At 34.2% G+C, this 15,709-nt stretch overlaps 1 protein-coding gene across 4 annotated transcripts in view; it reads right to left on the minus strand.

Moving 5' to 3' along the window:
- LOC125923287 (disintegrin and metalloproteinase domain-containing protein 18-like) overlaps window positions 1-15,709 on the minus strand; it is a 143,694-nt gene that overhangs the window by 6,797 nt on the left and 121,188 nt on the right. For 3 of the 4 annotated variants that reach the window (XM_049631470.1, XM_049631471.1, XM_049631469.1), the window contains 2 exons: window positions 14,571-14,685; window positions 6,060-6,219 (listed from right to left, as the gene is read on the minus strand). In XM_049631470.1, the coding sequence (XP_049487427.1) occupies window positions 6,060-6,219; window positions 14,571-14,685 (275 nt within the window). Of the gene's footprint in view, window positions 1-6,059; window positions 6,220-14,570; window positions 14,686-15,709 lie in introns of those variants that run through there. The other variant, XM_049631472.1, reaches the window with a different exon arrangement.

Genomic DNA, 15,709 nt, shown 5'->3' on the forward strand with positions numbered 1-15,709 from the left:
AAATGACACCTCTCCCAGTTGCTCTCCAAGAAGGGGGAACTGTGTCTCTCTGTGTGTCCAAGGGGATCCTCAGATTTTGCCTTCTGTTCCCGGGCCATATGCTCTCCTTCTTCATAGGATCACTGCAGCACTTTCAAGCCTCCATACAAGTCATGCCAGGACCTCTAAAATTCCAGCCATTGAGTCTTGCTGAATTTAAAAACTCAGGACTATCAGCCCCACTCCTTTTCCCAGGCAATGGCTTTGGGGAATTGTTTTCTTTGTATGATCCCCTGTGTTTTCCTATTTCTCTTTCTCTTGCCTCTCTTCATGACCAGTGCTCCCTCCCCTTAGCAGCAATCACTATCCATTTCTCCCACAAATCATGTCTCCACACCTCCTACCTTCCATGATGTGTTTGGCCTCTTCTCTCCATCTAGTTGTGAAGTCTGTTCTGTCAGTCCTCAGATGGATTTCTTGGGTGTTCAGAATTATTTGATATTTATCTATCTGTGTTTGAGGGAGAAGGCAAGCCTAGGGTCCTACTAGGACTCCACCATCTTAATTCCTCCCCATTTCTTTTTGAATAAGCTTCCATAGTTCAGTCTTTCAGGAATTTGTCCATTTCATTTAGGTTGTCAGACTGTTTAGTATTAACACTTTTATAATATTTCCTCAGTATTTTTTCATTGTCTATAGCATCAGTAATGAGGGATCTTCTCTCATTCTAGACACTGGTATTGTTGTTGTCTACTGTCTCTTTATTCTTACCAGTGTGGCTACACAGTTAGTACTTTTCCAAAAAGATCTTTCCCAAAACATAGTTTTTTGTTTCACTGGTTTCATTGTTTTCCTGTTTTCTATTTTGTTACTGCTGTTTTCTAAATTTCATAATTTCATTTCCCTTTTATATGGGGTTGAATTTGTTCCTCTTTGTATACTTTCTTTGTGCGGAAGCTAATGTAGTTGATTTAAAATTTCTTACCTTTCTGATATAAATTATTAATAATATAACTTTTCCCCAAAGTACTGCTATCTATCTATCTATCTGACAAATTTTATCATGTATTTTTATTTTCAATTAGTGTTCAAATATGTTCTAATTTTTCTGTTTATTTTTTTCTTTGATCAGTGAATTACTGAAAAATATGTGGCATACTTTCCAAAACATTTTTGTATAATTCTATTTGTTCAGAGTACATATTTCACATGATCTGAATCTGTTTGAATTTGTTACTTTTTCAAGGCACACTTTAGGGCTAACTTGTTAAATGTTTCAGGTGCATTTGAAACAAATGCGATTTCTGGGGTGCCTGGGTGGCTCAGTCGGTTAACGTCTGACTTAGGCTCAGGTCACAATCTCACATCCGTGAGTTCGAGCCCCGCGTCGGGCTCTGGGCTGACTGCTCAGAGCCTGGAGCCTGTTTCAGATTCTGTGTCTCCCTCTCTCTCTGACCCTCCCCCGTTCATGCTTTGTCTGTCTCTGTCTCAAAAATAAATAAACGTTAAAGAAACAAATGCGATTTCTGCTGCTGTAGTGAGGTCTTCTAAAAGGTCATGCTGCTAATTAGTGTTTTTCAATTCTTTTATATTCTTACTGTTTTTCAGTCTGCTTATATTGAGAAAGAGAGAGAGAGAGAGATGTTGAAACTTCGAATTATATTTGTGACTTTTTCTCTTATGCAGCTCATAATAGAGTTTCAAATATATAAAACAAAGTCTGTTAGAACTGAAGGAATTATATGTGCTCTTAAAGACTATTCTTTTATTATGATTATAATGATCAAGTTATAGTCTTGTTATAATATTTCTTCTTCAATGTTGGCTGACATAAATATAGCCTCTTTAGCTTCCTTTTGGTTGGTGTTAGCATGGTAGATATTTTACTTGTAACACATTTGTTTCTTTAGATTGAATGTGGATTTCTTGCTGAGAGCATATATTTATCTTGATTCTTATCCAATTTTACATTTTCTGTTATTTAAAACATTTTTTAGTTTATTTATTTATTTTTGAGAGAGAGAGAAATAGCACAAGCAGGGGAGGGGCAGACAGAAGGACAGACAGAATCCCAAGCAGGCTCTGCACCATCAGCACCTAGCCCAATGTGGGGCTTGAACTCACAGTGAGAGTGAACAGTGAGATCATGACCTGAGCCAAGATCGAATTGGACCAAGCTTAACCACTGTGCCACCCAGGTGCCCCACATTTTCTGTTTTTTAGGGTTTTTTTAATTGGTGTATTTAGACTAAAAGTAGTCAGATGAAATTAGTATTAGTATTTAGACTAAATTTATTTAGATAAAATTTATTGACTCTGTATGGTTGAGTTTCAATATAACACCTCGCTATATATTATCGTTGTCATTCTTTTTATCCTCTTTTCTAGATTCTTGGGAATCATTTAATAGGCTTTTGGGGGGGCAAATGTTAATTTTGCTTAATTTTTTGAAATACTTATAGATTTATAGGAAGTTTAAAATTTTTTACTGGGAGATTTAATTTGTGTATACACAAAGATAAAAAGGTATCCTTCACTTGGTTTCTCCTGATGGTAAAATCTTGCATGATTATATTACATTATCAAAGCCAGGAAATCGACATTGGTATATTCCACAGAGTTAATTTAGATTTTATCATTTTTTACATGCAATGACTTGTGTTTATATGTGTATTAATGTATTCTATCTTATTACATGTATAAATTAGTGTGTCCAACACCAACATCAACATATAGAATTGTTCCATCACCACAAAAAGCCATACAATCCCTACTTGGTACACCTACCTGCCTTACTCCCAATTCCTAATCCCTGGCAACCACTAATCTGGTCTCCATTACTATAACTGTAATGCAAGTACTTTATATAAATGGTATTGTATGGTAGCTCTTGAACTTTGTTTTTTTCTCTCATGTAATTCCCTTAGATCCATCAAAATTGCGTTATGTATTAATAATTAATTTCTTGCTATTCCTGAGTAGCTTCCGCAGTATGAATATTCCACAGTTTGTTAAACCAGTCATCCATCAAAAGATCAATTGGATAATTTTTATCCAATTTTATCAATTGGATAACTAAATATTATAACATTGCTATGGATGTTCATGTACAGTATTTTTGCATAAATGTAAAAGTCCTCTCTAGGGTAAATACCCAAGAGTGAAATTATTGGGTTGTATGATAAGGCTGACAAATTGTAGTCATAGTAGCTATGTGGTTTTGCATTTCCTCCAGCAATGTACAAGTGATCCAATTTTCTGTATCCTCATCAGTATTTACTATATTAATATTTTTTATCTTAATCAATCTATTGGGGGAAGTGTGATATTATCTCATTGTTGTTTTAATAATTACCCAAGTAACTAATCATGTTAAGTATAACTTAATATGCTTGCTTGCCATCTGTACATACTCTTTAGTCCATTCTTTGCTCACATCTTTGTCTTTTTCTAACCCCACATTTTTTCAACTGTTGGTGAACTTTTAAAATATAGATATAAAGTCTTTGTGGGATATATGGTTTGCAAATACATTCTATCAGACTGAAGCCTGTATTTTTACCTTTTTAACAGGATATTTTTCAGATCAAATATATTTAATTTGTATCACATACAAATTTTTCTTATGGATCATGATTTGTTCTCATATGAAAGAATTTTTGATCTTGTCCTACATCTGTAGAGTTTTTTATGTATTCATTAGAAAGTTGAATAATTTAACTTATTAAATTTATGTCTACGATCCAATTTTTGACCTTCTATTTTTAAGTAGTTTCATATTCATAGCAAGTTGCAAAGACATGTACAGAAAGCTTTCATGTACCCCTTACTCAGCCTTTCCCATGATAACATTTTGGCTAACTATAGTATAATATGAAAAGGCAATTTACATTAACACAACCTACAGAGATTGCTCAGATTGCACAATTTAGACATGCATGCATATGTGTGTATGTTTATGTCCAGGTAGTTCTATGCAACTTGATCACATGCGTAGTTTCATGTAATTATAACCACATCAAGATACAGAACTGTACCATCAACAAAAGCTTTTGTTGCTACTCTTTAATGGACATACCCACTCTCTCCGTTATCCCTATCTCTTGGCAGCTACTAATCTATCCTCAAAAACTGTCATTTTTAATATGACAAGAATTTTATATAATTGGAATCATAGTGTATCCAACCTTTTGAAAAGGGCTTTGTTTCACTTAGCATAATTCCCTTTAGTGTTCTCAAAATTGTTTCTATTAATACTTTGTTTTCTTTTATTACTGTATAGTGTGTGGTGGTATGGGTTTATCACAGGTTGTATAATGATTTATTCATTGAATGACCTTAATTTCCAGATTTGGGGTATTCTGTATTATGGTGTTATGAACATTTGTGTTCAAGTTTGTGTGAGAGAATGACTTTCATTTCTCAGAGATAAATCTTCAAGAGTGAAATTGTTGGATTGGTAGCTCTCTCAAGGTAAGTGATTTATTGGGAACAGAAAGTGAAGAAGTCCAACCCTAAGGACACTGTCATACACTATGGAGATTATATTGGTAAACAATTAATATAAGGCTGGAAGCTATTGAGAACAAGCTAAATTACAGATCATCTAAAATTTTAACAGAGAGAACCAGGAAAAGAGACAGCTAAGAAACGTCCTTTTGGGTTCAGAAAGAAACAAGCCTCAAAGACTACTCTTGCAAAGGCAATTGGATCTAATTGGATCAGACAATAGGGCAATTTGTGCCATCACTATTAGCCTTTTATGTGATGAAAAATCTTTTGATATTTTTTGAATATATTCCTATGATACATGTTGAGGATAGAAATACACAATACTTTAAGCTACCAATTCTCTAATTACTTTATAAACTCAGTAAGAATCAAGAGAGGATATTCATGTACAAATAAAAAAAAGCATTAGTAAACTATATATACGTGTATATACAACTCCTGTAAAAGATAAAATATAAGCAAATAGGGAAAAGAGGCCAAATGACATGAAAGTAATTTCTGTGTAGAAAAAAATGGTGCAGCCCAGATGAAAATAAAGATTTGCACCCTCACTAATAAAATTTAAAAAATATATGAGAAACACAATATTAGACACAATTACCATCTCCTATCTCACATACAGAAAGGGAGGAAAACAATAACAGACTCTTAAAGACAGAGAACTGAGTGTTGCTTGAGGTGAGATGGATAGGGGGATGGGCTAAATGGGTGAGGAGCATTAAGGAGGGCAGTTGTGGAGATGAGCACTGGGTGTTATATTTTAAGTGATGAATCACTGGGTTCTACTCCTGAAACCACTACTATAATGGATGTTAACTAACTTGAATTTAAATAAATAAATCAAAAAAGAAAAAAAAAGAAAGCTGGGATGTACAAGAGACTTTAAAACAAAGACTGTAATAGAGACAAAGAAAGGCGTTATATAATGACAAAGGGGTCAATCCAAACAAGATATATGCACCTAAATATAGAATGCAAATATTAACAGATCTACAGGGAGATATAGCGGTACAGTTGTAGTAGGGGACTTAAATTACCCACTGACATCAAGGGAGAGGTCATCCACTAGAAAAACCATTAATTAATTAAAATTTTTGAGAAACCCAAAACTGGATAGTTTTACTGGTGATAAATTCCATCAGAAGAGAAAAAGGACAAAAATAAGAATAGCATGTAGAAATTAATAAGAAATGGTAACTAATTTCTAAGGAATTCTGAAGGGATTTTTTTTCACAGGATTTGAAACTACTGAAGAGAAATATTTTGAGGTTCAGGAATAAATGACAGTTTGAACACAGCATCTAAATACTGTAAATATTCATTGGGAAAACAGTTCTAGAACAGCCAAAATTTTGACTTGCTGCAGTATGCTAAAAACAATCTATTGGAAAACAAAATTATAAAAATGCCTTTTACATTAGATTAAAAATAATGCATACTTAGAAATGAATATAACTAATGAATATAAGGAATGAATATAACTTAGGAATATTATATAATGGATTTATTTCAATGGTCAATGAGCAGTACAATTTAAGATCATAAATTATTTGCATAGTCATATTTACCCTTCATATTCTGCATTTTGTCTGTTGCATGATTTTCTCATTTCATTTCGTTTCATGATCATAATGGTGAAAATTATGATAAAGGGAAGAACAATGTAGAAACTCAGAATAAGCCAGTTGTTTTTCTGTGCATTGTAGCCTTCTTCAATAAAAATTATATCTAAAAATGAAATAGAAATCAGTAGATATTCACTGAATATTTAAAAAAACATATTTCTTTCACTTTAATTATTTTGTATATAATATTTATGTAAATGATTGAAATTTTAATACATTGCAAACTCTTATGGGGAAAATAAAAGGACATTTAAGTTCATAACCCTAAATAGTGATGGAGCTTTTGTCAGATTTCTTGTCTTTTATGCATATTTTTAATTATTATTAACTGTGTACATGTTTTGAGTACTGCTTACTACATTTGGCATATTTATGACATCAATATTTTTTAAAAAAGTAATACAGTAATAGAATTTAATTTAAAAATTAGGAAGGATAAGTCAGAGAAAGAAAAATATCATACGATTTCACTCATATCTGGAATTTAGGAAACAAAAGAGATGAACATATGGGAAGATGAAAAAGGAGAGAGAGAGGGAAGTAAACCATGAGAAACTCTTAACAATAGAGAAGAAAGTGAGGGTTGATGGGGGGAGGTGGGTGGAGGATGGACTCAATAGGCTATGGGTACTAAGGAAGGCACTTTTTATGATAAGCCCTGGGTGTAATATGTAACTGATGAATCACTGAGTTCTACTCCTGGAATTAATATTACACTATATATTAACTAACTGGAATTTAAATAAAATTTTTGGGAAAAAAGACTCACCTAGATCATAAATGTTGCAAATAAAAGAATTTTATTATAGCAGTTTTGTGATAGAAAAAGAGAAATAGCATAAAGTTCCATCAACAGGACAAGGGCTAAATTAAGTTATGAGATATCCATACAATGTGATACCGTGTCACTACTAAAAAGAATGAGATAGACTTTGATAAATTCAATGATATAGGGAATGAACAACTCAAGTAGAATATATATTTTAGGATCTCCTTTTTTGTAAAAATAAAAACTAACCAAATGAGTGATTGAGTGATGCATGGGTGAATTGATAGATGGAGAGCTATCTCAAAACATATCCTGCCAGAATCCAAGAGAATCCTCAATATTTTCTAATCAATATTTCTTTCCAAAGTTTACAAGTATCTTGATTTCTTCTATTATTATTTAGTGAATTTTTACTGGAGTATAACATAAAAACAGAAATTGATGCATGCCATGATTATACAGCTCAAAGAATTTTCTAAATTAAACACAACCATATAGTCAACACCAAATCCAGGGCTCAGGATATTATGAGTACCTCAGAACACTCAACCTGATTTTTTCCAGTAATTATCCTTCCAAAAGAGAAATACTACATGAATCAATTTTTGACAGATTTTAAACCTTATGTGAATAGAATTATATTGTATGTACTTTTTCTTTTTTTTAATTTTATTTTTAAAAATTTACATCTAAATTAGTTAGCATATAGTGCAACAATGATTTCAGGAGTAGATTCATTAATGCCTCTTACCTATTTAGCCCATCTCCCCTCCCACAACCGCTCCAGTAATCCTCAGTTTGTTCTCCATATTTATGAGTCTTTTCTGCTTTGTCCCCCTCCCTGTTTTTATATTATTTTTATTTCCCTTCCCTTATGTTCATCTATTGTGTCTCTTAAAGTCCTCATATGAGTGAAGTCATATGATTTTTGTCTTTCTCTGACTATTTTCACTTAGCATAATACCCTCCAGTTCCATCCATGTAGTTCAAATATATGTATGTATATATATATATATGTATATGTGTGTGTACATATATATATATATATATATATACCACATTTTCTTTATCCATTCATCCATTGATGGACATTTAGGCTCTTTCCATACTTTGGCTATTGTTGATAGTGCTGCTATAAACATTGGGGTTCATGTGTCCCTTTGACACAGCACATCTCTATCCCATGGATAAAATGCCTAGTAGTGCAATTGCTGAGTCATACGGTAGTTCTATTTTTAGTTTTTTGAGGAACCTCCATGCTGTTTTCCAGAGTGGCTGCACCAGCTTGCATTCCCACCAATAATGCAAAAGAGATCCTCTTTCTCTGCATCCTCGCCAACATCTGGTGTTGCCTGAGTTGTTAATATTAGTCATTCTGACAGGTGTGAGGTGGTATCTCATTGTGGTTTTGATTCGTATTTCCCTGATGATGAGTGATGTTGAGCATTTTTTCATGTGTCCGTTGGCCATCTGGATGTCTTCTTTGGAGAAGTGTCTATTCATGTCTTTTGCCCATTTCTTCACTGGATTATTTGTTTTTTTGGTGTCGAGTTGGATAAATTCTTTATAGATTTTGGATACTAACCCTTTATCTGATGTCGTTTGCAAATATCGTCTCCCAGTCTGTCAGTTGCCTTTTAGTTTTTATGATTGTTTCCTTCACTGTGCAGAAGCTTTTCATTTTGGTGAGGTCCCAGTAGTTCTTTTTTGCTTTTGTCTCCTGTGCCTCTGGAGATGTGTTGAGTAAGAAGTTGGTGGGGCCAAGATCAAAGAGGTTTTTGCCTGCTTTCTCCTTGAGGATTTTGATGGCTTCCTGTCTTACATTGAGGTCTTTCATCCATTTTGAGTTTATTTTTGTGTATGGTGTAAGAAAGTGGTCCAGGTTTATTCTGCATGTCGCTGTCCAGTTTTCCCAGCACCACTTGCTGAAGAGACTGTCTTTATGCCATTGGATATTCTTTCCTGCTTTGTCAAAGATTAGTTGGCCATACGTTTGTGGGTCCATTTCTGGGTTCTCTATTCTGTTCCATTGATCTAAGTGTTCTTGTGCCAGTACCATACTGTCTTGATGATTACAGCTTTGTAGTATAGCTTGAAGCCTGGGATTGTGATGCCTCCTGCTTTGATTTTCTTTTTAGAGATCACTTTGGCTATTCGGGGTCTTTTCTGGTCCCATACAAATTTTAGGATTATTTGTTCTAGCTCTGTGAAGAATGCTGGTGTTACTTTGATAGGGATTGCATTGAATATGTAGATTGCTTTGGGTAGTATCGACATTTTAACAATATTTGTTATTCCTATCCAGGAGCATGGAATCTTTTTCCATTTTTTTTGTGTGTGTGTGTTCTTCAATTTCTTTCATAAGCTTTCTATATTTTTCAGTGTATAGATTTTTCACCTTTTTGGTTAGATTTATTCCTAAGTATTTTATGGATTTGGTGCAACTGTAAATGGATCCCAGAATGGTGGAAATCCTTAGATAGCAATTAATAAGTGGGGTGAATAAAACAGACATTGATGGGGTTGAAACAAAGGTGTTTTCTTAATGCTTGTTTATTTTTGAGAGAGAAAGAGAAAATGCGAGCAGGGAATGGGAAAAGAGAGAGGGGTAGAGAGAATCCAAAGTGGGATCTGCACTGATGGTACAGACCCCTCCGTGGGGCTTGAACTCATGAGCTATGAGATCATGAACTGAGCCAAAGTCTATCACTTAACTGACTGAGCCACCCAGGTGCTCCAAAACAAAGGTTTTAATATTGCACTACCAGAGGTGGGGTAAACAAAAGGGACCTCCTGCTGGTCCCCCAATATTGAAGTTCCTGAACAAGCTCATTATATTTTTCTCAGTTTGGAAAATTTTAAAAAGCATTAAGGTGGAGATTACAATGAGAAATAAGACCATAAATCACTTGTGCTTGTGGTAGTGGTTAAGCAGGTTGATTGAGTTAAAGGTGGACAAAAGGGCCTGAATCCCTCGGCTTGATTTCTCACTAGGGATGTCTCCCAAAGACTTTTTCACAAGAATGGGTAAAATGGTCAGGAAATGAGGGGGAGAAATTTCCAAGACTCCTTGATACAGAAACCCTAGGGAGTGTGGTACCAAAAACACATTGGTGAAGTCTTGATGTGAGCTAAAGTAGATTGGGAGAACATAAAAACATGAGGGCTGATAAGATTATGAAATTGGTATACATAAAAAAGCTTTATGTGAAATGGTTGCATCTCTTTTACCTGATGCTATTATGGAGATGAACATTGTATCTGAGGGGAATGTAACCCGTACTTGGTTTTATAAAACAGAAGGGTATAAATCTGCCCTTCAAGCAATATTAACTGAACATGCTAGATAGGAATTAGTGAGATGGTCTGAGCCCAAATATTGGAATGCTGTTAGAGGCAAATTCTCTGTGTAATAGCCCTATGTGGCATCTAGACTAGGGCTTCGTTCTTTCAGGCATCTAATACCATCAAGCTAAGACAGTATCATCTCTGGTTTAGTCCCTTTTGAGCTGTTAATGTAATATTGGATTTCTCTCATTAAATAACCCAATTATTCATTCCTCTATCCTTTACAATTACTCCCCCTTCTTTCCATTTACACACAAATTGTTCCAGCTTTGGAAGGTACATTAAGCTTGCTTACTGTGCTGATCTAGCTTTCAGGCAACAATGCTAGTCTATCTAGAAAGTCCTTTCCCCTCAGTTCACTCTTGTTCACATAGGGTAAAATTAAAAAGGTACAGAACTAGTGGACTATCTTTACCCACAGGCAATATAGCTGCATTTATGGTTAGCCTAAATTTTGCCAGATGGGGTAAAGGTACATTCTTCCCCATCAAGGCCTTTCGGAATTCTGATATAAAGACAACATATACTTTTGGTTTCTTACTTAGGAATTATGCTTGTTCCTTGCCTTGTATTTGCAGACTTGGATACACTAGAAAAACAGGGAAATCTACCAAGAGGGGGCACTCTTTTTAGTCTCACTCATGTTGAGTGTGAGCATACCCACATGAAGGTGTCTAAGACCTAGTGCCTTTATCTCCCTCCATTTTAGACAATGTTTCCAATTCTTTATCAAACTAGTAGTCTGAGGAGAATATCTCTCTGCCCATAGTTTTGACATTATAGACTGTAAAATGTGTTTCTTGGTCTAAACAAGTGATGGTCAACAATTCAAATTGGTGAAAAAGTTCTGTTTCAGGTTTTGTTTTTGTTATTGTTTCCTAATAGCACTCTGAGCATTTGAATCTACCACCAAGCAAGCAAACCCCAGGCCAGAGTCTATCTCTGTTAGGACCCATGTGTAGCTTCCCAGGGCTACCAGCATCAGTCTCACTTGTCGGATATGATCAGGACCTTCCCACCAGGGAACCTGCCACATATCCATCTGCAGTCTTTGTCTGTTTTAGTGACAGACAGAAGAGCTCTTATTGGCATTTCGTGCCTCAGAGGTTGCAAGAAGAATGTGTCTGAATTCAGTCCATCTTTGCATTGCTGCAATATCCCTATATACCTTTATTTTGTGGACCTAGGTGGCCATCACAAGGAATCACATGGGAATATCTGATTATCAATTCGATCACCTTCTGAATTTGCAAGGGGATTCTGATGAGCATCAACATGTCCTACTTTAAGTCACTCCTCAAATCTCCATAGGGCCATGCCCCCATACAGGCATACCTTTAATAGGTCAAGTTTCCATTGCCCTTGGACTCTGACCATAAGGCCAGGGATTGGCTACTACTTATGAGTTAGTAGAAACCCCAAACCCAAACATAGAGGTTTTTACCATTGTTCACTTCTTCCACCACTTCAAGAAAAACAATATGCAATTCAGCCCACTAAGGTGATTTGACTTCTGTACATTAATTTTACTTTTTTAATTTTTTTAGAGTTTATCTTGAGAGAGAGAGGAGAAAGAGCACGTGTGTGTAGGCAAGAGGGGAATGGGCAGAGACAAAGGGAGAGAGAAGGAATCCCAAGCAGGCTCCCTGCTGTTAGCACAGAGCCCCACATAGGGCTCAAACTCATGAACCGTGAGATTGTGACCTGAGTTGAAACCAAGAGTCGGACACTTAACTGACTGGGCCACCCAGGCACCCAGTATATATATTAATTTTATATCTTGCAACCTTGCTATAAATGTTAATTAGTTCTAGGAGGTTTTTTTTTTTATTATTTTGGATTTTATACATAGACCATCATGTCATCTGAGAACACAAACAGTACTATTTCTTCAAAATTTTTATAATTCCTATTTCCTTTTCTTGTCCTACTGTATTAGCTAGGACTTCCCTTTTTTAATTTACTTATTTGAATCCAAATTAGTTAATATACAGTGTAGTATAGGTTTCAGGAGTAGAACCAAGTGATCCATCACTTACATATAACAAAATATGCTACAGCTTTTTAGTCTGCAATGTATGGCTCTTGTTTATGCTGTTTTTTATTTAAATTTCTTTAATTTTCTTTGTCTGGGCCATCCTTGTGTCTTCAGTTTTGTTTTCAGCCAAAGCTTGTTTGCTTTGCAAACACTTGTCTTCACTTTCTGCTACTAGATTTTTATGTGCATTAGGGAACTCATTCAAACTTCAGGTCATTTTCAAGCTTAGCTTGTATTTTACCTTCCACCTGTATCTCTTGAATCTCCTCTGTGTTGTACACAGGCTCCATCAGTTGAGGATACACTGATGGACATGTGGGTGTGTTAGGCCTGTTAAATTTATAGTTACTCCCTAGTTTGTTGCTTGTCATAAAAGTTCTGCTATCTCTGTACAGCAAGTCCCCCATGTTATCCTGATAAACTGATTGCCAGTGTAGTTGACAATACTCCAATGAATCAAGTAATCCCTTTCTTCCTCCTACATACTTGGGTGGGAGGAAGCTAATGGTTTTCATATCTTGCTGTGTCCTAGTTAAATTACCATGTTGACAGAGCTGGGACTGAAGAAATAAGAACAGCCTCAGGGAAGGATTACCACAAATTTACACTCTTGTTAATTGAAGTGGATTTCATGAATAAATACTTTTTATTAGCTTTTGGCTGATTTACACAGTACTGAAATGGTTGGTTTGACAGGTTTTGTCCACCTTTTTAGTTGCTTCTGGAGGAGAGAGAGGTTTTGTTGATCTCCTCTCTATACTGTAGGATAATTAAAAGACTAACTCAAGCTATTTATTTATTTATTTTACCAATGGTTTTCAGAAGTTTGATTATGATTGTTTTAAGTGTAAATTTCTTTACATTATCCTTATTAAGTTTCATTTAGTTTCTTATATCTGAGTGTAAGCTTTTTTCACCCTGTTACAGAAATTTGGGGTCATAATTTTTCAAATATCTTTTCTGTACATTCTTTCTTTCTAATTTTCATTTGAACCACCCATTACATGCCTGCAGGAATGGTTGATTATCTCACTAACCTACAATGGTGAATCTCATGTGTTTTCCTTAGGTCAAAGATCATAGTTGTATATTATTACCTGATGAAAATATCTCATGTAATTTTATAGTAATCTTTCATGACCAGAAAAATAAATCATTGTGACTACTCCTTTTTGTCATCTTTTTTTCAAGGATTAACAATTATTTTAGAGATTATGTCTCTACTGTTGCATCCAGAATTTATATCCAAATCTCTTATCTCATCACACATAAAAATGTACATATTTTTACCTTTCCAGAAATTACTTTCAATATAAGATAACTGTAAATTAAGGATTATCAGTCCCTGATGTCACTACTTAGTTGGCAATGTTATCAAATTCCCATGGATTCCCATAGATGTTTTCACATGGATTCTTTAACATGTAACCCAAACTCTATTTATACAAAATTAAATACATTATCTTCATGCTGTGTCCATCCTTCAATTATTTTTGCAAAGTAGATATATTATCATTACCCATTCTTCTCCGTGTGCCAAATATAATGACCATATCAATGACCATCATGCCTTATTCATTGTTATTCATAAAAACAGGATAATGCAACACATTATCTTCTCTTTTATTGTTTATTTCAGGTCCTTATAATTAAGGTAATTGTTTTCCAATGAATAGTTTCATTCAGACTCATATTATCAAATCCATATTCCATGGTGTTGCTTGATTGGACTTTCTGAAATGTGGATCTCAATACTATTGCCTTACCAGACACTTAACATGTTTGTATAGGGAATAATGAATGAATGAATGATTGAATCAACAAATATGACACTTGCCTTAATTTATGCAAATAAGAGAAAATATAAAAATTTACTCCATCAGTCAAGGTATGATTTATTATTAGTTCCATTTATATTTTGTCATATGTATTTTCCAAATTTCATTCAGAATGACCACCCTATGCTATAGCTGTTTTTAAGTGTACAAAATTTTTAATAATATAAAATTCAAATCTTTTATGTAGTGTTTATTCTTCCATATTTTAATTTGTTTTGAATTCTTGCTATGGCATTTATTGAAACTTGAATACTATCTTCTAACTTATTTAACTAAGATGTTGAAAACTGAGTATCTGAGAAAATATTACAAATATTGTGTAATACTAATTTCATTAAAGTCACTATTCAAGATAGCCCTTTTAATTATTCAGGTGATCATGAAAGATTAGACTCAGCATTATATTTTTTATTTAATAAAACAACATGTATTTTTGTTTTAAAAGTTTTATTTCTACTCACCAGATTTCTGAACATTTCCATCATCAATACTTCCCCCTGGTGAACCAATCTGGAATTTACAATATGGAGGCCTATGGCCAGGAAAACAATGACAATTACCCAAATTATTACATATCTGAAACAAACAACAAAATATAAATTTGTTAGTTTTTATATCTTATGTATATATTTAAAAGAATAAAATTATTTTTCCTAAGTTTATTAACACTGTATGAGAAATAGGTTGGAAAAAATAGTGAAAATTTTGGCAGCATAATGGTCAAGGACAAAATTACTACTTACGACCTTCATATATTGACTTTCTGATAAATACTTTGCCTTCCCCAATCATTTTTATTTTTTTTTTTAATTTTTTTTTTTAACGTTTATTTATTTTTGAGACAGAGAGAGACAGAGCATGAACGGGGGAGGGGCAGAGAGAGAGGGAGACACAGAATCCGAAGCAGGCTCCAGGCTCTGAGCCATCAGCCCAGGGCCCGACGCGGGGCTCGAACTCACGGACCGTGAGATCGTGACCTGAGCTGAAGTTGGACGCTTAACCGACTGAGCCACCCAGGTGCCCCGAGACACCAATCATTTTTATTAAATGAGATTCAATATATTATGGCCATCATATTCACAACATTGGGTGACTTTAGAATTTTTCAAAAATATTATATCATTTAGTTATTTTGTAAACATTTGCCGCCACCACTTCCACATTTCCTATTTCTACACTTTAATTTCTATACAAAATATGACAATTAAATTACCAACAATTGACTTGGCCACTTTAATTTCTTATCCTAGTCATCTTTCCAAAATTTTACTTTAATGATAAGCTGTTTGCATTTCATTTTAAGTGAACATATTTTCCAAAATAAAATAAAATAGATGCAAAAATATTAAAAATGAAAAACAAGTAAAACTTTATGATCAACTCACACCTCTAACAGTTTACATCTATGGAGTTTATATGTTATTTGTGCTTTTACACTTAATAGTTTAGTATTTTCATTTTGAAGTAAAACAAGTAAATACAATTTTATAAAATTCAAATACTTAAAATGCATAAAACTAAGAGTTTTCACCCACTAATTAAGTTCCATTCACCACTGCTAAGAATTTTCTGCATTTCCTTCCTATTCCTGTCTATTTCT

This window comes from Panthera uncia, chromosome B1 (genome assembly GCF_023721935.1).
Source record: "Panthera uncia isolate 11264 chromosome B1, Puncia_PCG_1.0, whole genome shotgun sequence".
NCBI classification, from domain to species: Eukaryota; Metazoa; Chordata; class Mammalia; order Carnivora; family Felidae; genus Panthera; species Panthera uncia.